Below are 20,636 nucleotides of genomic sequence, written 5' to 3' on the forward strand. Positions count from 1 at the left end.
TCAGCGGCCCCAGCTCACCCGGTGCTGCTCTCAGGGACCACCCCAGGATCCCCATGGCAGGGAAGGCCCAGCTGCAGCTGGCACTGTGCCCCAAAATGCTGTGCTGTCACCTCGATGGTCTTGAGCCTGTGTAAGAAGGCGTCCATCCTCCTGAAGGTACGGGTGGGAGGGAACTCCCACAGCTGTGGCTCCTCCTGGGAGGGGAAAGGGTCTGTCAGTCAGTGGGGTCAGTGTGGAGGGGGCCGGGTGCCTGCACACTGTCCCTACACTCACCGGGAACAACGTGGGCATCAGGTTGGAGCAGTAAGTGCTGTAGGACTGGAAGAACTTCTCTATTGTGGAGATGCTCAGTTTGATTCCCTCCAGGGTCTCCTGGGGTTCTCCTTGCAGCCCCTTCAGCACGTCCTCAGGGCTCAGGAACTTTTGGGTCTGGGACAGACAGATGCAGGCAGGGACTATTGTCAGGAGGGTGTGAAGGCTCCTCCTGTCCCCTTCATCCCCATGGCCTTGCTGGTTGCCACCTGCAGCCCGTGCCTGCCCCAGACCCCCCCAGCCCTACAAGGGCCTCTGCTGTTCCCTTGTCTGGGGTGTCTCTGTGTCACTGCAGCTGGACTCCCCACACCTGTCCCAGTGGGGCAGCTGGAAGGGATGTGGGTCAGTGCTGGGGCTGTACCATGGTGATGAGGAGGTTGCAGATCTCCTGCAGGACACGGGCTACGTGGGCGGGTGAGTGGTAGAGCTGGCAGTGAACCCGGAGCAGGCAGACAGTGCATAGCACCTTGGGCACAAAGGGCTGCAGCTGTGGGAGCAGAGCCCCATCAGTGTGGGGACGTGGCAGAGCTGGGGGTATGTGCCCCCCCTGCAGCCTCTGGGGCTCTGCGCCACCACCCAGATGAGGCAGCCAGGCTGTGCCTGGTTATTTTGCCACATTACTTACCTGGGAATAATCCGCTTGTTCCACCTCCTCCAGCAGCACCTGCAGCGGTTGCAGATGGAGGCTGACATCTTTGGCTTCCTCCAGGCCTGGGACAGGGAGAAAACTCTGGGTCAGGATGGGGACACCCTGTCAGAGGCAGCCACCACCACATCCAGCTGAACACTGAGGAACAGGGTCCCCACCCCTCCAGCACGGAACTGGGGGGCCTCACCAGCATTGACGGCCTTGAACATGTTCTGCAATGATGGCCAATAGCAGCTGTTGGCCTTCTCCAGCGTCTTGGCCAGCACTGTCACTTGGGGCGAGAGCAGCTGGTACAGGAGAGGTGGCAGGCTCAGCATAGGGGGCTCAGCACGGGGGGCTCAGCACGGGGAGTCCACTGCGGGTGAGGCAGTACCTGGTCATTGATACACTGCAGGTTGGTCATCCTCGTCTGCCAGAACTCAAACTCGACCCTGGGCAGGGGGTGCACTCCCTCCAGCAGCAGCCGTGCTGAGTCCTGGCTCAAGATCTCTTCAATCTGCTGGGACCACTCGACGATGACGGTCTCGATGGAGTGCAGCACTGGACCGTCTGCAGGCCCCACCAGGCTGAAAGGCAGACAGGTTATGCCCCAGAGGAGCCATAAACTGCCCCAGGGGAACCCCAAACAGCCAGGGGAGCCCCTCGTGCCTGCTTGTGCAGAGGCCTGGCATGGGCCCCTCAAACCTTCTCTGCTGCAGGGGTGGCTGTGCCCAGGGGTGTGCAGGGACTAAGCCAGTGTCCCAGTTCCTCCTCCCTGAGGAACTTGTGCTGCCTGGGCCCCTGTTTGCCCTTTCTGGCACCAAGTGGTGCCAGCAGCACCCACCAGTCCAAGGCGGCGCCGGAGTCGTCCCAGCTGATCAGGTGCTCAGGCAGTGGGAGCAGCGGCTTCCCCTGGATCTTCCCGCCCATCATAAACATCTTGTTCTGCAGCTGGTGGGTCTGTTGCACAACATCCTCCACCACCATCCTGGGCCAGCTGAGCCCCTGCTCCTCACTCAGAAGCAGGGGGGACACGACCTGGAGGACAAGGCTGGGTTGGGTGCTCTCTCAGGCACTCCCATGCTCAGGGCAGTGGGCGGTCATGCTGCCCGTCCCAGTGTCCCTTCTCGCTGCCCATCACAGCACAGTCTCAGCCTTGCCACAGCTCCAGCGGCCACCAATGGGTTTTCCTGATATTTCTGTCATCAGTGTGACCAGGAGTCCCCTTGGTCTGGGTTTCCAGCTCTCATGGGCTGGGAAGTGTTGGGAGTGGCACAGTGAGAGCACCCAGCGGGGTCAGGGGCTGGAACACAGGCAAAAGCCCCCGGCACTGCAGGGGAATCATGGGGGCTCCCGCGGCCAATGCAACTTTCGGGTACTCTGGGCTGGCAGTGGGAATATTCGTGGGAAGTTTGAGAGAAATCCACTCAGAAATTTCCCAGATGTGGGGCAGGGGGGAGGGGACATTACAATGAGTTTCTAAAACCACAGGGAGGAAGTGATCTAGTTGGGCCCAGGAGAAAACTGGGCTGGTGACCTTCCTCCAGCTCTTGTCCTGGTGGGGCTCATTCAGCCTAGCACAGGAGTCGCTGAAAGGTCAGGGCCACTGCCTGGGGCAAGTTTTTTCTATAAATTTCAGTTTCCTTTGGAGACCACCTGGAATTTTGGCTTTAGCAGCCTGCACCAGGCATCCCGGCACAGCACTGTGCCCGGGGAGCTCAGCTCATCCCACTCGTCCCACCTGTGCCTGTGCGGGCAACCCACCTCCAGCAGCACAGCGATGAGCTGCTCCACAGGCGAGGGGCCAATGTCTCCCACCAGCAGACCGCTCTGGCAGTTCTCCTGGGTGATGTTCTCCCCCTTCTTCTTCACAAAGTAGATGCCCTTGCTCTTTAGGGCAGATGGGAAACCCGTAGTGGGCAGGAGCTGCCCGGAGGGGTTCAGCCCCAACACCACCTCCAGCGCATCCTGCTGTTTGAAGAACTTGTCCAGCATGGTCGTGACCTCCTCGCTGCTCACAAACTTGCCCCACTTGTCCGTCGAGATGCGCAGCAACGCCGTGACCAAGCTCTCCATGAAAGCAAGCCGTGGGTCCTGCCCGGCCGACATTGCGGCAGCACCGCGGCCCCGGAGCACCTGAGCGGATCCACGTGCGGATCCCCGCTGAGATAAAGGCTGCGCCGACCCCACCCCCCGACCCTCCCCGCTGCCCGTCCCACCCCTCCACTGCCCGTCCCGACCCCCTAACCCTCCCCACTGCACGTTTCACCCCTCCACTGCCCGTCCCGACCCCCTGACCCTCCCCACTGCACGTTTCACCCCTCCACTGCCCGTCCCGACCCCCTGACCCTCCCCACTGCCCGTCCCACCCCTCCACTGCCCGTCCCGACCCCCTAACCCTCCCCACTGCACGTTTCACCCCTCCACTGCCCGTCCCGACCCCCTAACCCTCCCCACTGCACGTTTCACCCCTCCACTGCCCGTCCCGACCCCCTGACCCTCCCCACTGCCCGTCCCACCCCTCCACTGCCCTCAGCCTTCCCTGTGCACATGCAGTCTCATGGGGAACTGCCGGTCCCATCCCTACCGGTCCTCATCACCCCCAGTCCCATCAGCCACCGACCTGCTCTATCCCTGCCGGTCATTACCCCCAGTCCTATTGCCCCCCAACCTGCCCCACCCCTGCCTGGCCCCTCTGCCCCCCTGGCTCACCCCAATCCTACCTGGCTCTACTGCTCCCCTGCCCTGCTGCACCCCTCAACTCTCCAACAGCCTCCAGCCACCGTCTGCACCCCAACTGACCCCATCTGCGGTTCAACCGACACAGTCTGCGCCCCAACTGACCCCAGCACCAGCCCAACTGGCACTGGCACCAGCCCAACTGCAGGGCTGCCCTCTGCCCCACCACGTCCTCGTCCCTCAGCAGGGGCTGGTGGCCACCCTGGCCCGAGTCAGGCCACAGTGCCAAGGGCTGCCCCATCTGAGGCACAGGGAGGGCAGAGACCACAGCAGGGAATGCCCCTGGCTCTGTCAGGGAATGCCCTTGCCTCTGGCAGACCCCCACCATGGCACAAGTGTGCAAGGCTGGACCAGCCCCCCCGCCCTGGTGGCAGCAGCAGGGCTGGCACAGGCTCTGCGCTCCCGGCTTGCCCTTGTCCCCAACTTGGCTTTGATCCCATTCACAGCTGGTACCACCTGGGTATGAATCCCCCAGCCCCACTGCAGAACGAGTGGTCCCAGGAGTTGTCCCAGCCCAGGAGTTGTCCATTGCAGGAGTTGTCCCAGCCCAGCCCAGCCACCCATGCCCTGTGGCAAGGTCCCCAAGGCACTGTCCTGGACAGGGGCAGCTGGTGAGGGCACAAGGCTCACAAACACCCCCAGTACACCAAGAAAACATGGGGCTTTGAAGTGGAGCAGGCAGAGGCTCAAAACAAGACCTGCACTGGCCCCAGTGCTGCCACTTCATCCAATATGGCATCGCTGTGGTGCCAGTAAGGAGACCTCGGGCTGAGAGGAGCATGAGCCTGGTTCAAGGCCAGGCACAGGGCAGGAGCTGGCAGTGATGGGGGGCACGGGACTCCTGCCCACGCCGAGCTGCACACAGAGCACAGGAGGCCAAGTGGAGTGCAGTGCAGTGTTTATTTGCTGCCAATCCTCAGCACTAGTTTACAAGGCCATGGCAAAAAAAAAATAAAATGTTAGAATAAAAAATCCTGCCCCCCCGCCCCACGAGGCCTCTGCACTGAACCACCCACATACAAAATAATCTACAAGGAGAAAACTATACAGGAGTATTTACACCTCTGATAAATAGACTAATACTGATCCAGGCGTCTCCAGACCATGCGCGGGGACAGGGACAGGACATGACATGGGCGGACTGTGAGGCAGAGAGTGGGGGATGCAGCCCCCACCCATCCAGACCCCCACCACAGCCATTCTCAGGGCAGGCTCCAGCTCTGGGCATGTCCCACCATGGCACCATGCCACCCTGGCACGAGAGGACTGTGCTGCAAGGATGTGCCAGGGGCAATGCCACCCAGTGCCACCTCATCCAAGCCACAGCCTCCATGGCTGGACGAGGGCATGTCTGTGCCCTGTGTGGCACCACTGCAGACCGTGATGGTGACAGTCCCTGCCCTTCGGCACTCCTGTGCACATGGGGACCGCTCCTGGTGCAGGGGGCAGCTGTGAGGGTCTGAGGCAGCAGCGTGGGGACACCCAGGACAGACCCAGGCCCGCTACAACGAGGGCCGGGAGCTGTGTCTCTGTAGGGCCTCCCTGGGCCTGATGCCTTGCACCCCAGCACCTGTGGCACCCCAAAACTGCCAGCTACTCACTAACAGCTGCTCATCCTCCTGACGGGACACTCCAAGTGTCTGGACACGGGTGCTGGGGGGCTGCAGCGCCATGTGCAGCCACAGGGCTGCTGGGGGTCAGGAGCAGGGAGGGTGCCTGTGGTGCTGAGGCTGGAGCTCCCAGGGGTGCTGTGTCCCAGCTTGAGCCCATGAAGACACTGTCTTGGAGATGAGGCAGTGATGGAGGGCCAGAGGCACCAAGATGCCTGTGCCCCCTCCCTCCCCCCACGGAAAAGAAACAGTGAAGCTGAAGCTGGGCCCTGGACCCTAGGGCCAGGCTGCAGTGCAGCCCCCGCCCCACAGACCCCCGGGACAGGGGGACGCTTGGGCTGCCGAGGGCATGCTGGCCTCACAAGGCCAGTCTGGCTGCTAGTGCCTCTTGGTGGAGGAGACCTTCTTCTTCCTGGCCGCCAGCATCTCGTAGAAGGGGTCCCGGCTGATGGCTGCCCTGGCAGGGGAACAAAGGCTAGGTCAGGCCAAACTACTGCAGGGCTGGGTGCGACCTGCCTGGTCGGGCCTTGGGCATGTCCCTTTATGTCCCTGGGAAAGTTCACTCCCCCTGTTCTCGCAGGGTGCCCTGGGAAGCACTGTCCCCTTCAAGGGCAGCAGATAAGTCCCCGCCGTGCCCCTGCCCAGCACCGTGCCCCCACACACTCCTCTGGGCACTCACTTGATGCACTTGATCCACTCCTCCTTCTCCTCAGGTGTGGGGGCAGAGATGCGGTACACAGTGTGGTTCCCCTCCACCACACGCCCATCCGCCTCTGTCTTGCAGGCCTTGATCACCTGGTCCTTGTTGTCAGGGATGTAGAGCTCAAAGCAGTTCTGGGAGGGAAACACCGCTCAGAGGTAGCCCCCTCCCCTTCCAAAGGGGACCCCAGGCTGGGAGGGATGAGGCAGAGTCATGCTCCCCCAGCACAACCACCCCAGCGTGGCAGAGGGATGAACACGCCGTGCTCATCACCCCATGGCCCTGCACAAGCTCTGCCACCAGTCCTGGTCACTGCAGTGACTGCACCTGGCCGCTGTGATGGTGGAGGCAGTGACTGCTGCGGAGGCCCCCCGCCTCTCCTAGGGGCATCCTGGGGGGCTGTAACATCTCCCAGCTTTCCCTGCCCAAGCTAAAGCACCAAGGCTACCCCCAAGCCCCATAGGACACTGCTGCAGCACTCACGGGCTTCTTTGAGTCCTCCACCTCACGGATGCTCAGGTTCTCCAGGGGTATGATGCCACGGGGCTCCTTATCCTGGCATGGCCAAGCAGAGGTTTAGCTGTGGGATGGACACTCCCAATCCAGCCCCTTCCCTGCCCCAGCTTGGCTTGGCCCACGCAGAGCCCACTCACCGTTGTATACTCGAAGTAGTAAAGGCAGTTGTCGGTCAAGATGAACCAGCGCCGCTTCCATGTCTTCACCCTGCCTCCTGGGAGCAGAGAGGGACAGTCGGGCACAGCCCTGCAGGCACAGCTGGGCACATGGCACATGGCAGAGCGGGAGCCAGGCGGACACACACGGGCTCCAGCAGCACAGGGCCCGGGCGGACACACAGAGCCAAGCAGAGCCAGGCAGCAGCGGGCAGCAGCAGCAGGCAGCACACACTGCACCGAGCCGGAGCGGGAAGCAGACAGATGAGGATGGAGGCGAGGCTGGGGTGCCGGGCCGGGAGTGCTGAGCCCGTTCCCACCCAAACATGAATTCAGCACAGCTAGAGGATACTGCAGCCAGGCAGCTCCCCAGGGGACACGGGGACTTTCTGTCCACACTGACCACAGTCCCCCCTTGTCCCAGTGCTGAGCCATAGTTGAGCTCTGCAGCCCAGCACAGTGGGAGAAGCCACTCCATGGGCACAGGGGCCACTCACCCCTGGGCTCGGCTCCCCTCCACCGCGGCCACTGCAACAGTGCTAGATGTGGGATGAGCACCCACCCCTGAGGACTGGCTCTGCCATGGACACAGGGAGCCACGGTGTGCACTGTGTCCCCTGTTCCCCCATGCCAGCTGGGTGCCCGCCCCAGTCCCTGCCCCACAGTAGTTCCGAGCCCGCACCAATGCTGGGGTGCAGGTGCTGGAGCCAGGGCAGCACCGGTGCGGTGCTCGCATAGGAACTGCTGTGAGCCCTTGGCACAGCACAGGGCACCATGCAGGTGGCTCTTGCCTGCTTCCATCCAGCCCCAGGCACTTGGCACCCCTGAGCACCCCGCGCACAGTCCTTGCTGAGGACACACCAAACCCATTCCCATCCCTCGTGGCACCTGAGGCGAAGACACACTGACCGGGCTGAGCCGCCTGCGGACACGGCGAAGCACGGCCGGGCGGGACACCCCGGCCAGCAGCTGGGCAAGGAGCTGCTGCAGCCCTGTCCTCCCCCAGGGCGGTGGAGGAGGCCACAGGCCTTGAGGAGAGTGTGGTATCGGTGGGGCCACACCCCAAGTCCCTGCCTGGTGGCGGAGCAGTGCTGTCCCGCGGCAGGCGAGGTCCCCGGGCGGTGCGGGGTTAGCAGCAGCAGCAGCAGCAATGAGACTCATCACCAGCAATTAAAAACGCAAAGGAAACGAAGCCCCAGCAGTGTGAGCAGAGCACGGGAGAGGGGTACGTACCTCCTGGAGTTGGGGGGCAGGGAAAGGAAGAGCCAAAATCATGGAAACATACAAATGAGGGAGAAAAGAAAATTAAAAAAAAAAAAGGGAAAAAAATAAAAAGAGGAATCCCAAAGCCCCCCCTTGCCCTGCGGGTCAGTGGGGCCAGGTTGCAGCAGGGAAGCTGTGAGGGGTCAGGCTGGCGGCATGGCCGTGGGGGCTGACTGCCCTGGCTCACTGTGGCTCTGTGGGATGGGGCTCCTCAGCTGCTGGGCACAAGGCCTGGCTCCCTCCACCCCATGGTTGACCCACGGGGTCTCTCCCTTCCCTACAAGCGAGTTGGGGTCCACGGCCACTCTGTTGCCTCTCTGCCCGCCTGTCCACCGATAGTGGCAGTGCCAACATGAACCTTTGTGCACCAGGCCCCTCCACCTGCTGGGCACTGGCCTTGTCAGAGACAGGAGAGCCTGGAGCTGTTTCCTGAGTTACCCCCCACCTCAGGGTGGGGAGCAGGTGGCTCTTGCTCATCCCCTGAGCCAGGGATAAGGCCTCTCCCCCTCCCGAGGGGATGGCCATACATCAGGAATCCTGACCCCAGCCAGAACCCCAGGGAAAGGCCCCACTGGACTCCGATCCTGCCAGCATCCATCCCCCCCCACTGGACCCATGCAGAGGATTCCCAGAGGTGCTGAGAAGAGAAGCCACAGGAGCCAGGGCGCGGAGGGCTCCGGCCGCGGGAGCCGGGCGGTGCAGCAGGGATGCCATGCACGCTGCCTGCATGTGGAGCTGGGATGCAGAGGTGATAATGCTGTGGGAAGGTGAGGCAGGGGCTTGTCTGTGGCATGGAGGGGGGACACACGCAGCCTGGGGCAGCTCGCTGCTCACTCCCAGGGGCCTGTTCCGACACACCGTGCTGTGACTCGGTGACCTGAAGGGCCTCAAGGTCTCTGTGCTCCGACATTGGACCTTGGTACCAGTTCTGCACCTCGGGGGCTTGCCCAACCTAGAGGTAGAATCCCCTGGGATGCCCACCCAGCCACTCTGCAGGGCCTCCTCAGCTCTGAGTTCACTCCTGCTGCCCAGCCAAGGGAAGATGGAGGGCTGCTGGATGTATGGATGCCTTTCCTGAGGGGGCTGTGACTCTCTCTGCAGCCCACTCAAGCTCCAAAGAGCCAGGGCAGCAGAAGTAGTGTGGGAAGCCCAGAGGCATTGCACCCACGTCCCAGGTCTGTCCCTGGGGACAGCCTGCCCTCCCTGGCCACCAGCACTCACCAAGCTTCAGGAGCCAGCCCTCCCGGTCGGGGTTGAAGAAGGTGTGGGTGAGGTCGTTGCCATCATCCTCAGGGATTTTGAAGGGCTCATTCTTGATGCTCTCATAGAGATTCTGGTACAACGACACACGGTGTCAGCTCTGCTCTGCCCTGGAGCCCTGCGGCAGGCCCTGCTCCAGGCCAGCTCTGCAGCCTGGCCCTGGCCCCTCCAGGCCCTGGCCCTCACCCGGAGCAGCTCCTCGGGCAGGTCTCCCCCGTCGTTGATGCCACGGTTCATGGCAATGAATCGCTCTGCTGTGGGCTTGTCCTTCACATTGGGGTTGTGCAGGCTCGTGTTCAGCATGATGATGGCAAAGGACAGCACATAGCACGTGTCTGTAGGGGCAGAAGGGAAAGTCAGCTGGGGGGCAGGATGCCAGGGAGAGGGTCTGGGGCAGGTGCTCACCTGTGGACTGGAAGACGCCGGGGTTGCACTGGCAGTACCGCTGCGCAAAGGCCTCCATCATCCGGTCGATCTTCTGCGCCTCCCCGGGCAGCCGGAAACTCCACAGGAACTGCCTGTGGAGAGCAAGTTGTGGCACTGATCTGGGGGCTCCACGGTCCCTTGGCCCATCATGGTCCCCCGCCATCCCCCAGATGGCCACACTCAGCTCCTGGCCCCTCGCTCACCGCAGGGCCTGCACGAGGTTGAGGTCGGTGAACTCGTGCAGCTCCACAAAGGCATGCAGGACTTGGATGTTGAACTCATCCCTGCGGGAACAAAGCCAGAGCACGAGGGGTGCATGATCAGCAATCCTGTGACTGCTGAGCAGCCCCACTGTCCCTGCCCTGCTCCAAACTCTGCTCGTTCATGGGGGAAAGCTGCAGCTACCCCCAGCTCGTGTACTGGGCTCATCTGCACACACCAGCCGCTCGCAAGCGCCAGCCATGGACTGAACACCCCCAACTGCCCCCAGCACACCGGGTACCCCCACTTGGCTGCCCTGTGAGCTCAGAGCTGCAGTGTCCCATCTCTCAGGCGGCAGGAGCCCAGAACATCCCCAGGAGACCCGAGGCCAGCACACCTCTCGCCCAGGTAGTCGCCGATGGCCGTCTTGTTGAGGCCTTCTCCCTTATACAGGAACTGAGCGATGTCCTCGCACGTGTTCTTCAGCAGGTCATTCTCAATTAGGAACTGGATGCCCTGGAGCAGTGCAAGAGGGGCTACTCAGAGGTCTGCTGCTGCCTCTGCCAGCCTGTCTGCTGACCCCAGCCCCTGCCCACAGGCTCTGCCCTGGCTCAGGCATCCAGACTGGGAGGTGGCAGAGCCCAGCACGAGAGGCTGGTGACCAGCCCTGCTTCCCACTCCACGGTACCTTCTTGGGATCCATGTTGAATTTCTTCCTGCCCATTGCCACCTGTTTGTTCCTCTGCATGTTTTTCCTGCAAGACATGAAGCAGCTCTGAGCATCCAGGCGGGACCTGCTGCCTCTGCGCGGCCCCCGGCGCAGTGCACTGCCGCGAGGGTCAGCCGGAATGGCGGCAGCCAGGCCCCCACGCCGGCCCCCCGTGGGGCGAAGCTGACACACTGCTCCGTGTCTGCCCCCCAGGGCTGCTCTTGGCCTGCCGGGCCCCAGAGCAGAGCGGAGCTGCCATACCCACTCTGGGGGTCACCCTGAACGGAGGGGGTGCAGGTACGACACCTGTCAGGTCAGCCGTGCATGGGGAGGCTCGGGTAAGCCGGCGGGCTCTGGGAGAGCAGAGGGGCTGGCGGGAGGGGACAGCCTTCATGCCCCAGTGGGTGATTGGGGATGGCGCTGGGAGTCACTCCCGCCAGCTGCTGGGACCCCTAATCCCGGCTGGCACCGCCTGCACCAGCTCAGAATAACAAAGCCCGACAGTGGCTGTGTCCAGACAGAGGGGCTGGGGCTTAGGAAAACAGACCTGGGAGCAGCAGTTGAGCCTGGGATCCCGCTCCCAGGAGCCCAGAGTGCCTGGGAAAGCTGCCCACACCAGTACTCATGGGCCAGGGCTCAGTTGCCCTCAGATCCCACAGGGGGCTCAGCGGGGCCCTGGGCTGGGACTCACCTCTCCTCGGTGGAGCCCAGGTTCTCGATCTCATTTGTCACTTCTGCTATCTCATCCTTCAGGCGCTGTGGGGAGAGGGCACATTGGAGGGGCCTCCACCCCAAACCCTCCAGCCCTCAGCCCTGGAGGCAGCCTCATTCCTCCAGGAAGCCCTGCAGACCCTCCTTTCTTTCTTCTCTCCATCCCCCTCCCGCCCTCAAGCACTGCCCTGGGGCTGAACCAGATCAGGGGGCACGGGTGGCTGCCCCCCCCCCATCCCGCTGCTAATCCCTGCAGCATCACAACGCTCTCAGCACACAGGAAGGAAGAGATTCAGAGGTTAACAAAATTACCCCTAATCCCTTCAGATCATGCCCAGCATATGGCAGTAATTAGCCTCTGCTGTCTTAATCGGGGACAGGACTGACAGTGTCCCAGATGAGCCCTGACCTCGCAGGCGCTTGCCAGGGCAGTGGTCTGGCCCAGAGACACGGTCCCTGCCCGTGCCAGGCAGGGGCTGGCACGGACACCAGTGCTCCGGGGCATGGCACAACTGCATGGCCTGGAGCTCTGCAGGGCACAGGAAAAGCCACGGCTGCCTCGGCAGAGCAGAGCAGAGCAACCCTAATGGCTGCCACCCAGGATCACGCCCCTGATGGGACCCTCTCCCTGTCCCCAGGGCCCCTTGGAGGCAGTGCTGTGGGGCAGTGGGTTGAGGGACCCTGGATGGGGCTGCAGGGACCCTGCCAGTGACATGAGCAGGGAGATGGTCCTCTGCCTCTCAGGCTGTTCTGTGAGACAGAGGAATTGTGTGGGTGTCACCCCTCAGCATCAGACCTGTATGTCAGCCAGCAGCTCCTGCTTGCGGCGGCGGATGTTCTCCAGCTCCTGGCACTCCTCTGGGGTCAGGTCACTGGGCACTGAGCAGAGATATGGTCAGGTCAGCACGTGTGGCCCTGGGAATCAGCCCTGACGTGCTCCTGGCACAGCCTCTGCTCTCGGCTGGCAGTCCTGGGCCTGGATGGAACCAGAACGTGGAGCTGCCAGCTGCCCAGAGGAACTGGGCTGATGAACAGTCCCCAGCCCTGCGCAGGGGCCAAGTGGCACTGACGGCATGCAAGGAATGCGAGGGCGCTGCAGCGGGGAGCTGGGCACCACCCATGGGAGCTGTGCAGTGAGGACCAGCACAGGCCCCAGACCAGCTCCAGTGCTGCTCCCACCGGCCCTGGCCCTGATGCCCCCCCATGTCCCATTTCACTCTGCTCTACCTCAGCCAGGCTGGTGTGGGTACCCATTCTGGGCCCTTCCCTGGCTGGGCAGCTCTGCTGTGCCCCAAGGCACGGGCTCCATGCAGACCTGGAGCCCCGCAGGTTGTTCTGCCATACCGGGCCAGCCCCAAACATAAACCAACTCCTAGCAATCCCTGCAGCCCACTCTGCGCTGGATCCATCGTTCCAGGGCAGGGCCTGGAGTTGGCACACCCTCCTGCACACCATGATGTCTACACCTCCCTGTCACCCCGGGGAGCCAGGCACTCCCTCCCCAACAACATCTGAGGCTCAACCACAGGGCGGCCACATGCCCCCCCTTGCTCCCAGAATATTCCTAGTGCTCCCTGGTGCGTGACCTCCTGGCTCACAATGACAAGGTATGCCATTCCTGTTCCCTCCAGTTGCCAAGGTCACCTGCTTCTCCAGCAGTGCTCCCAGCTCTCCTCCTATGCCTGTGTCTCCCACCTCTGCCAAAGAGTTCCACACGTTGCACCAAGGTCGCCCGCAAGGACACCAAAACACCATCCCTACAGAGCGCAGTCCCCAAGGGAGGTGGCAGCAGCACCCGCAGGCTCAGCTCTCGTGTCATCCCCACCTCCCACCCTGGGGTGCTGGGGACAGGAACCTGTGGGGTTGTCACATCCCCCCCTGCCCCAAGCATTACCCTCCATCCCACTGACGTCCCGTGTGCCACATGCGTGGGCTCCAGGCCACCACTGCTAGCCCAGACTCACCGGAGCATCCACAGCACGGTCACTGCCCTGTGCCAGCGCCCAGGGACACCACGTGCCTTTGGACCGGTATCATCCTCAACTGCACATTCTTTCTCCCCCGCCGCCTCCGAGGGAGCCTCCCTGGGGTGACCGTGACCCCCACCCTGAATCTCTGAGCTCAGCACTTCCCTAGCCCTGCTCCGGTTTCTGACGAGCTTCTTCCTTCGCAAACCCCTCACTGCCAAGGCTGAGGCGCCTCAGCTTGCGACACTGTGTCTCAGACCTGACGGCAGCACTTCCCAATATTTTCAGTCTCCCTGTCAGGAAGCCCGAATCAGACAATCTGCTCATGGCACCAGGTTAAAAGTTACTTAAACTTCTAATACCAGAGCTGTGTCGATGCATCTGAGCGCCTTCCACATGGCCCAGTGCTGCTGCCACCAGCACCAGCCCCCCCCCCCTGTGCCCAGCCCCCAGCGTGCCCAGCAAGCCCAGGCTCACTGCAGGAGGGATGAGCTGCGTTGTCAGACACAGAACCCCCCAAATCCCTGGGCTGCTGCATGTGCCGCAGGACCCTTTCACCTGGCTGCAGGACCCTTCTGTCTGGCTGCAGGGAAGGTCAAATTCAGTGCCAGGGCTGGAGCTGGGCCAAGGGGAGCCCTCGGCGCTGCCTCCCCCTGCCCACCTGGGAGCGGGCGGGGGTCCCGGCAGGGGTCCCGGTGGCCCCAGGGCAGGCACGGCGCAGGATGAGACGCTGCCTTGCAGGAGGGATGTCAGGGCTGCTCCGGAGCCCCGGAAGGTCCCTCCCAAGCGGAGGCTGAGCACTCGTGACAGCGGCCCAGCCATGTCAGCAGCAGCCAGAGGAAGAGAAACCCCAGACGCAGGAGCTTTTCTAGGGAAGGAAGAAGGCATTAACCCTTCCCTGGCTCTGCACAGCACTCACCTTGGGGAGCCCCAGCAGGCCTGGCTGTGAGCAGAGCAGTGTTGACGGATGGGGAGGCTGGAGCATGCGCTTCCCCCAGCCTCAGCCTGGCAGGAGTCGCACAGTGGCCCACCAGATGTGGGGTTCTAAGCAGGGTTAGGGCTCCCCACCAGCACAGGGGACCAGGGGCTCCCACATCTCCTGCTGCCGGCAGCTGAGCCTGAGGACCCTGCCCAGGAGCAGTAAGGGCCACCGGCAGGATTTATCCACCTGTCTCAGGCTCCGGGTTTGCTGTGGTCTGCAGCGCCCTGGAGCAGCAGCCACAGCACATGCCCCCTCCCCACCGCAGCCAAAGCAAAGCCCTGTGGCACAGGGGCTGTGCTCGCCCCATGCTCTGTCCTGTCTGCTGTGTCCACTGCCCCGAGGCCCGTGGGCAGGGCTGGCAGCAGGGGAGTGGGGCAGACACAGAGCCACCCACGCCCCTCACCCCCACACCCCAGCTCACCGCTGCCCTCCGCCCTGAGCACCATCGCTGAAGGGCCTCACACTGGCCCTGCTGGCCGTGCCTGTGCTGCCGGTGGCTCCGCAGAGGTGCTGCCGTGCCGGGTGCGGGCACCTGCCGCCCCAGTGCTTCCGCGGTGACTCAGGGCCACGGCACCAATAAGCTCCAGGGCCGCCTGGGCGTCATCCCAGCCTCGCCGGGAGCCAGCACCACCAACACCCTCTTCCTGCTGCCATGAGCCAGAGTCGCCAGCACCTTAACTCCTCTGCTCCCGGCTGGACAGGGAAGCAGGGCCCTGTTGCCCCTCCTTGGCCCGGGGCTGGAGGACTCGATGTGCTGGGGTCCCAGCCAGACAGGCCTCGGGGCTGGCCCAGCCCTTCCTTCCTCGGGGGCTGCCAGGACACTCAACCCAACACATCTTGAGATCGCTGCACAATGAAGGGTCCCCTCCCTTCCCCTCTGCCAGCTGGGCCCCCCACCCCAAAAGACCCCCAGCGCTGCCCTGCAGCTCCCCCATCTCCACTAGACCCGCCCCCACTTCAGGTCCAGGTCCTGTGCCAGCTGTGGGGACCACTGGTCCACAGGGTCCATGGCAGCCCCCTTGCTCCAGAGTGCCTGTAGGGACCCCACTGCTCCATGCAGGACCCCTTTGCAGCGAATCCGGGCCTTGTGGTGCCGTGGCTGCAGCGGAAGAGAACCCAGCCTGTCCCTGTCCCCTGTCAGCCGCCTGGAGAGGCCGCATCAGCCTCAGCCGCCTTGACTCAGCTAAATCCTGCTCAGCAGCACGAGATGGAGACACAGCACAGCACCAGGAACGCCAGCTATGGAGTGAGGGGAGGGCAGGCTTCAGAAGCCTCAGGATGTCCTTTGGCCCCCTGAGGCACAGCACCAGCCAGCCGTGCTGCTGGCCCACGCTGTGCCACACCAGAGGGGCGACGGCCTCGGGGTCCGACAGACCACGGAGACAAGCCCAGGGTCTCTGGGTGCTGCTGTGGGTGCTGCTGCCCACCGTGCCCCTTGGTGAGGTCCCACGGGGCCCCCAGGAACTTCCTGCCCGTCTCCCCGCACCACATCCTGTTTTCACGGTGCTGTGTGCACACCCCGGTTTGCGTCAGCCCCGTCCTTCCTCACTGACAGCCGAGGTGCGTCAGGAGAAGGGTTTCAGAACAGGCAGCTCCAAGAAAGACCCTCCAAAGCTGCTGGCCCAGGGCCCTTGTCTCACTTTTGTGCAAGCCTGCCCAGCACTCCCACAAAACGACCCAGAGGCCAGCAGGGAACCCCTGTCCACAGCCGTTGCCTCACTCCTAGTGGCTCCAGGCTCCAGCACTCCCACACACAGACCCCTGGCACGGCCAGGTGAGCACCGGCTCGGCCACATCCACAGGCATTGCACACTGTGCAGGTGCCAAGAGTGCAGCCAGGCAGGCACCTCATCTGCTCTCGGCACCACTCACAATGCCAGGCCTCGGGAGGAGCAGAGCCCACTGCTGCTCAGCCACAGGGCTGGCCGGTCCCACAGCCAGGCAGGAACCCACAGACAGCAGCAGCTCACACAGGCAGCCAGCCCTCAGCACATCCCTCGCATGGCAGGCACTGGTTTCCCACACAGAATTCCCTTTGGATAGTGCCACCCCAAGGTGCCCTCACAGCCACAGACACTTGCCATGGTGAGGGCAGCCAAGCGCTCACACATCGCAGGGCAGGGGTGAGGGGCTGGGGCAGGATCTGCTGTGGCCACACTGCCTGTGACCATCCAGGCACCACCATTGGCTACCAAACAACCCCCATCCTAGCGTGGCACTGGCTCTAGCGCAGGGCAATGCCAGGCAAGGGGCCCATGCCTGTCTGTCCTGCTGGGGCTTGGTGCTTGCAGAGCACCGAGCCTGGGGAGGCTGGCAAAGGAAGGAGGCAGCGAGACAGCGAGGACACTATGTGCTGCTGTCAGCAGGAGCCATATGGAGCTAGAGCCATATGGAGCTGGAGCCATGGGCACCACTGTGTCTGCTGGGGGATGGGGACCCCGCAGCACAGAGGGGAGGGGGGGCACGCAGCTCCTACCTGCCTTGGCAGCCACCGAGGGGCAGAGGAAGGCCTGGAAACTAGAGGCGCAGAGCTCGCTGACTGTCCCCATGCTGCAGGGGTCCCACACAGGATGCCACCAGTCCCGGGGGGCAAGGCAGGCGCAGGCAGAGGTCCGGCAGCAGCAGGCAGAGGCCAGGTAGCAGCAGGCAGAGGCCAGGCAGGTGCACGTGGCCGAGCAGCGGGCTCCCTGGTGCCAGGGCCCACGGGCAGGGTGCAGGCAGGGGAGCCGGAGCACTCCCGGCTCTGGCTGGAGCTGGCTCTGGCAGGGGAGCTCCAGCCGCAGGAGCCCACGCGCCAGTCCCAGCCAATCCCGGCCGCACCGGCACACCAGCCCGTGCCGCTGCCGAGCCCCGGCCCACGGCTCAAAGCCACTTAGAGGACGAGGAGTTTGGGAAGTCCCCAGCAGCCCCTGCGCCCAGGCCGCCTGCCCCCCAGCAGCCCCCTTGCCCCCGCAGGGGGCCGGCAGCGGGGTATTTTTAGAGTGGTTTTATCCCTCCGTATTAGAGCATTAAGCATCGGGAGCCGGCGGTCGCGTAGCAACGAGCGCTGCATGAAGGAAGGTGCACCCAGAGACAGCGCGGCGTGTGAGCGTGGGGGAGCACCACAACCCCCGCTCCCGGGGCGCAGGGCCCGGGCCCCGACCCCGGCACAGCCCGACAGGCTCGGCCAGCCCCGTGTGCAGGCATGGGCAGGTGCCGAGCCCCGGTCATGCCCCAGAGGTGCTGCCCACTCTGCTCTGATCCTAGAGTGTGGGGGGCCTTCTGCAGCAGGAACTGGGGGGTCTTGCCCTGGGATCCCAGCCTGAGGCAGAGCTGTGGAGCTAGGGAAAGGTGTAGCCCTCCTACCCCACAAGCACTGAGCAAACCCAAACCGGACTGACAGCTCCTTCCCTCAAAGCAGAAGCGATCTTGAGCACAGGGCACGGCCATGAGTAACAAACCCCAGGGCCTGTTGGGGCAGGAGCAGCCCAGCAGCTCTGCTCGCCTGCCCCAACAATCGCTGGGATCGCTGAGCCAGGAGTAACCCGAGTGGGGCAGGCAGGAGCCCAGACGGGGTGGGCGGTGGGGAAGGGCACCCTGGCAGGCAGGAGCAGTCCCTGCTCTCAGGAGCACTGTGACTACAGACAGAAGCAGAGACAGTGGAGAAGGGCAGCTTCTGGAGCTGCGAGGGCAGCCAGGCATTCGCCACTGACGTGACTGACCTCCTGCTTTCAGCACCACTTCCCCTTTCCCAGAGGCCAGAGCAGTGGTTGCCCCATCGCAGGGAGGCAAAAGGGCAGGGAAAGAGAGCTGGGGACACAGTGGGGCTGAGCTGGGCACATGCTGTGGCAAGCACCTGCTCGGGGCCTGGACTGGCATCTGGAAAAACTCCCATAGGGCACACGGGTGCTGTGGCCAGGATGAGGCAGGGCCAGGTGGCATCTCCCATGCAGAGTGATCCAGATGCTCAGTTTGGTCCTTGCACCCTGCCTGGGTGAGGTGGGGCGCTTACAAACACCTCTGGGTCACAATAACCACGGCTGCAGCCCCGACGTGTGATCGTGAGCATCAGCAGTGGGGCTCATCGTTCTCTGCTCCAAACATCTCAGGAGAAGAACCAGCCAACTGCCTCTGCCCGAGCACCCAGCTCTGCTCTCCGAGCCCACTGCTACCCCTGCACTGTCCCTGCACCTTCGATCTGGGAGCCCCTGAGCTGGGCCCAGCGACTCGCCCTGGCTCACCCCACATCATGCCAAGGAAGGAGCTGGGGCATCATTGGCAGCTTCCCCAGCAGCATCCCCTGGTGCAGAGGGGCATGCCATGGTCCCAGGATGCCTCTGAAACAGCTGAGCCTGTGCCAAGAAGTTGCCAGTGCTCACTGGCAAAACAGGGCTGTGCAGGCTGGCAACGAGGAGGACAGGGATTCTCTGGGTGGGGAACCCCCTGGCCTGCTGGGGGACGTGGCAGCCCACCCTCCTTTGTGGATCCCCCACACCTTCCATAGTCCATCCTGCCTCCATGCATCCATCCTGCCCCAGACAGCGAGGCCCCCCAGGCACAAGCTGCTTTGCTGGAGGCTGCATCAACCCCACTTAGAGAAATCCCTTAATCCCCAGGCCAGAGCGAGCAGTAATCCCTTGAGTGCAGCAGGATTACCAGCACTGCCCAATCCCCCTCACCCTGGGCCGGGCCTGAGCCGTGACGGGGCCCAGCTCAGGACACGGTGCTGGGACCGGACCGTGCTGCCCACATCCTTCCGCTGGTGCTGCAGGAGCAGCTGGGATGCTCCCAGGTAGGACATCGCTGCCCCACGGTCCAGAGACATTTGACTCGCACTGCCACGCTCGCTCAGCTACGGTGAGGTCTGGGATGGGTTTGGTCTCACCGCCGTCCAGTGGGGAGATGCTGGGAATGGGATGGGAGTGCAGCTCTGGCAGGAGTGGGGGGAGCCCACATCTGTGCCACCAGCTGCTCGCCCCAGGATTTGCTCTCCGCTGAGGCAGATGGCTGGAGAGGGGCTGTGAGCTGTGGGGCACACTGGCATCAGCAAAATCCCACCAGCAAGAGTCTCCCTGTCGACTTCCACCGTGCTGTGGCCCCAGCAGAATGTCCTCTGCTGAACCGACTCAGCTCAGGGGCTTCAGGGCAGCTGTGGGTTGTGTTGCCCCTGGCACAGGGACAGCGGCAAGGGTTGGAGGTGGCTGTGCTGCTCCCTGTGGCCCCCGCGGCAGGGTGAGCAGGACACTTCTGATGCTGACAGATGACCCGGGACATCTTCCAGGTAATTCCGGGAAGCTGTGAGAGGCTGAATCGCTCCCCGCGGCGCTCTCCCGCTAATGGGTTGTATCTGACAACGCCCGAGCCAGGCCTCAGCGGGGCCGGGTGCTGGCACCTTATCTCACACTGTGAAGTCCTCGCAGCCAAGCGCAGTCATTTCTGGGGTGGAACAGCAGTTTCTAATCGGCTGTGCCGCACAGCTGTGCAGGGTAGGAAGGCGGCCCGCGAACCAGCACCACCGGCAGCAGCACTTCCCTGGCACCGGCTGCTCCCGCGGGAAGAACGACCACCAGCACCGCTCCCCCACCGGGGCCGTGGGCTTTCATCTCACCCAGACTTCTGCCTTCCTCTCAGCAAAGTCCCTGCTCTCTGCTCAAGGCAAAATCACCTGCCGACTACAAGAACCTGCCTCGAAGGCACAGGCAGTGACTCCCTGCCCGGTCCCGGTCCTCAGCACCGGAGGGAATGCTCGGCGGGCACGGAGCAGGGAGGGAAGCGGGAGGCAATTGCGCGGGCATGAGAGGGGGAACCCGCAGCCCCTGAGCCGCCGCTGCCCGCCCTGGAGCGCATCCCGAGCCGGGGCGTTTGTGACACTCGGCAGGCGCCATCGAGGCGAACCTGCCCTGAACTCTGCGGGGTCGGGACGCGGCAGCTCCGCGGGGGCACCTGAGAACAAAGTGTGAGCGGCGCAGGGCAGGTGTGCGAGCAGCGGGTCCCGGAGCTCCCGGCGCAGTGCCGGGGGCGCAGCGGGAGCAGCCCCGCGGCTCGCCCGCCCCCCGCGCCGGCGGTGGGAACCGGGTGTCGGCTCTTTCCGGCGCCTCCTCCGCCACCCACGGCCCTGCCCGCCCGAAGCCCCGAAGGCCGCGGTCGCTCTGACACCGGGTCCCGCCGTCCTGCACCTGGGAACGGCCCGGCCCAGACGCTCCCGCCCGCCCGGGAGAGGCGCTTCCACCCCAGCGCGGACCACGGAGAACGCCGGCGCTTCGCCCCTGCCCAGGTGCCCCCTAACCCCGAGCCCTCCGCCCCGTCCCGCGGGTGCCGGGACCCCCGGCCCGCACTGACCGCAGCCGCCGCCCTCCTCCTCCTCCATCCCGCCGCCGCTCCGGCCCCGCCCGCGTGACGAGCGCGCCGCGGCCGCCACGGCCGGTGTCACGTGGGGCGGGGCGGAGCCACGCCGGCCCCGCCCCCTGCGGCCCCGCCC

General features: G+C 64.0%; 2 protein-coding genes across 7 annotated transcripts in view; both read right to left on the minus strand.

The window, feature by feature from the left end:
• DNAH17 (dynein axonemal heavy chain 17) overlaps window positions 1-3,790 on the minus strand; it is a 33,665-nt gene extending 29,875 nt beyond the window's left edge. For all 3 annotated transcript variants that reach the window (XM_051797315.1, XM_051797314.1, XM_051797313.1), the window contains exons 1-9: window positions 3,664-3,790; window positions 2,705-3,076; window positions 1,785-1,978; window positions 1,335-1,527; window positions 1,149-1,248; window positions 938-1,023; window positions 674-799; window positions 274-429; window positions 111-194 (exon numbers count right to left, since the gene is read on the minus strand). In XM_051797315.1, coding sequence (XP_051653275.1) covers window positions 111-194; window positions 274-429; window positions 674-799; window positions 938-1,023; window positions 1,149-1,248; window positions 1,335-1,527; window positions 1,785-1,978; window positions 2,705-3,049 — 1,284 coding nt within the window. In that variant the 5' untranslated portion in view covers window positions 3,050-3,076; window positions 3,664-3,790. The remainder of the gene's footprint in view (window positions 1-110; window positions 195-273; window positions 430-673; window positions 800-937; window positions 1,024-1,148; window positions 1,249-1,334; window positions 1,528-1,784; window positions 1,979-2,704; window positions 3,077-3,663) is intronic.
• A 770-nt stretch (window positions 3,791-4,560) lies between these two features.
• Window positions 4,561-20,595, minus strand: CYTH1 (cytohesin 1). 4 transcript variants are annotated; one of them, XM_051797379.1, is made up of 13 exons: window positions 20,498-20,595; window positions 12,027-12,109; window positions 11,211-11,275; window positions 10,499-10,565; window positions 10,208-10,326; window positions 9,813-9,893; window positions 9,589-9,701; window positions 9,370-9,518; window positions 9,144-9,256; window positions 6,643-6,721; window positions 6,473-6,544; window positions 5,969-6,123; window positions 4,561-5,746 (listed from the first exon to the last, which is right to left on the minus strand). In XM_051797379.1, exons 1-13 carry the CDS (start codon window positions 20,523-20,525, stop codon window positions 5,668-5,670), a joined length of 1,203 nt encoding a protein of 400 aa, XP_051653339.1. In that variant the 5' UTR covers window positions 20,526-20,595; the 3' UTR covers window positions 4,561-5,667. The 4 variants fall into 4 exon arrangements, with proteins under 4 accessions (XP_051653339.1, XP_051653338.1, XP_051653340.1 ...); XM_051797378.1 differs by lacking the exon at window positions 20,498-20,595 and adding an exon at window positions 16,656-20,423 and having other exon boundaries at window positions 6,643-6,719; window positions 9,145-9,256; XM_051797380.1 differs by lacking the exon at window positions 20,498-20,595 and adding an exon at window positions 14,601-15,059.
• Window positions 20,596-20,636: the final 41 nt, after the last annotated feature.

The sequence above is a fragment of the Manacus candei genome, unplaced genomic scaffold, assembly GCF_025592945.1.
Source record: "Manacus candei isolate 608988 ecotype Guabito, Panama unplaced genomic scaffold, ASM2559294v1 h1tg000047l, whole genome shotgun sequence".
Lineage (NCBI taxonomy): Eukaryota > Metazoa > Chordata > Aves > Passeriformes > Pipridae > Manacus > Manacus candei.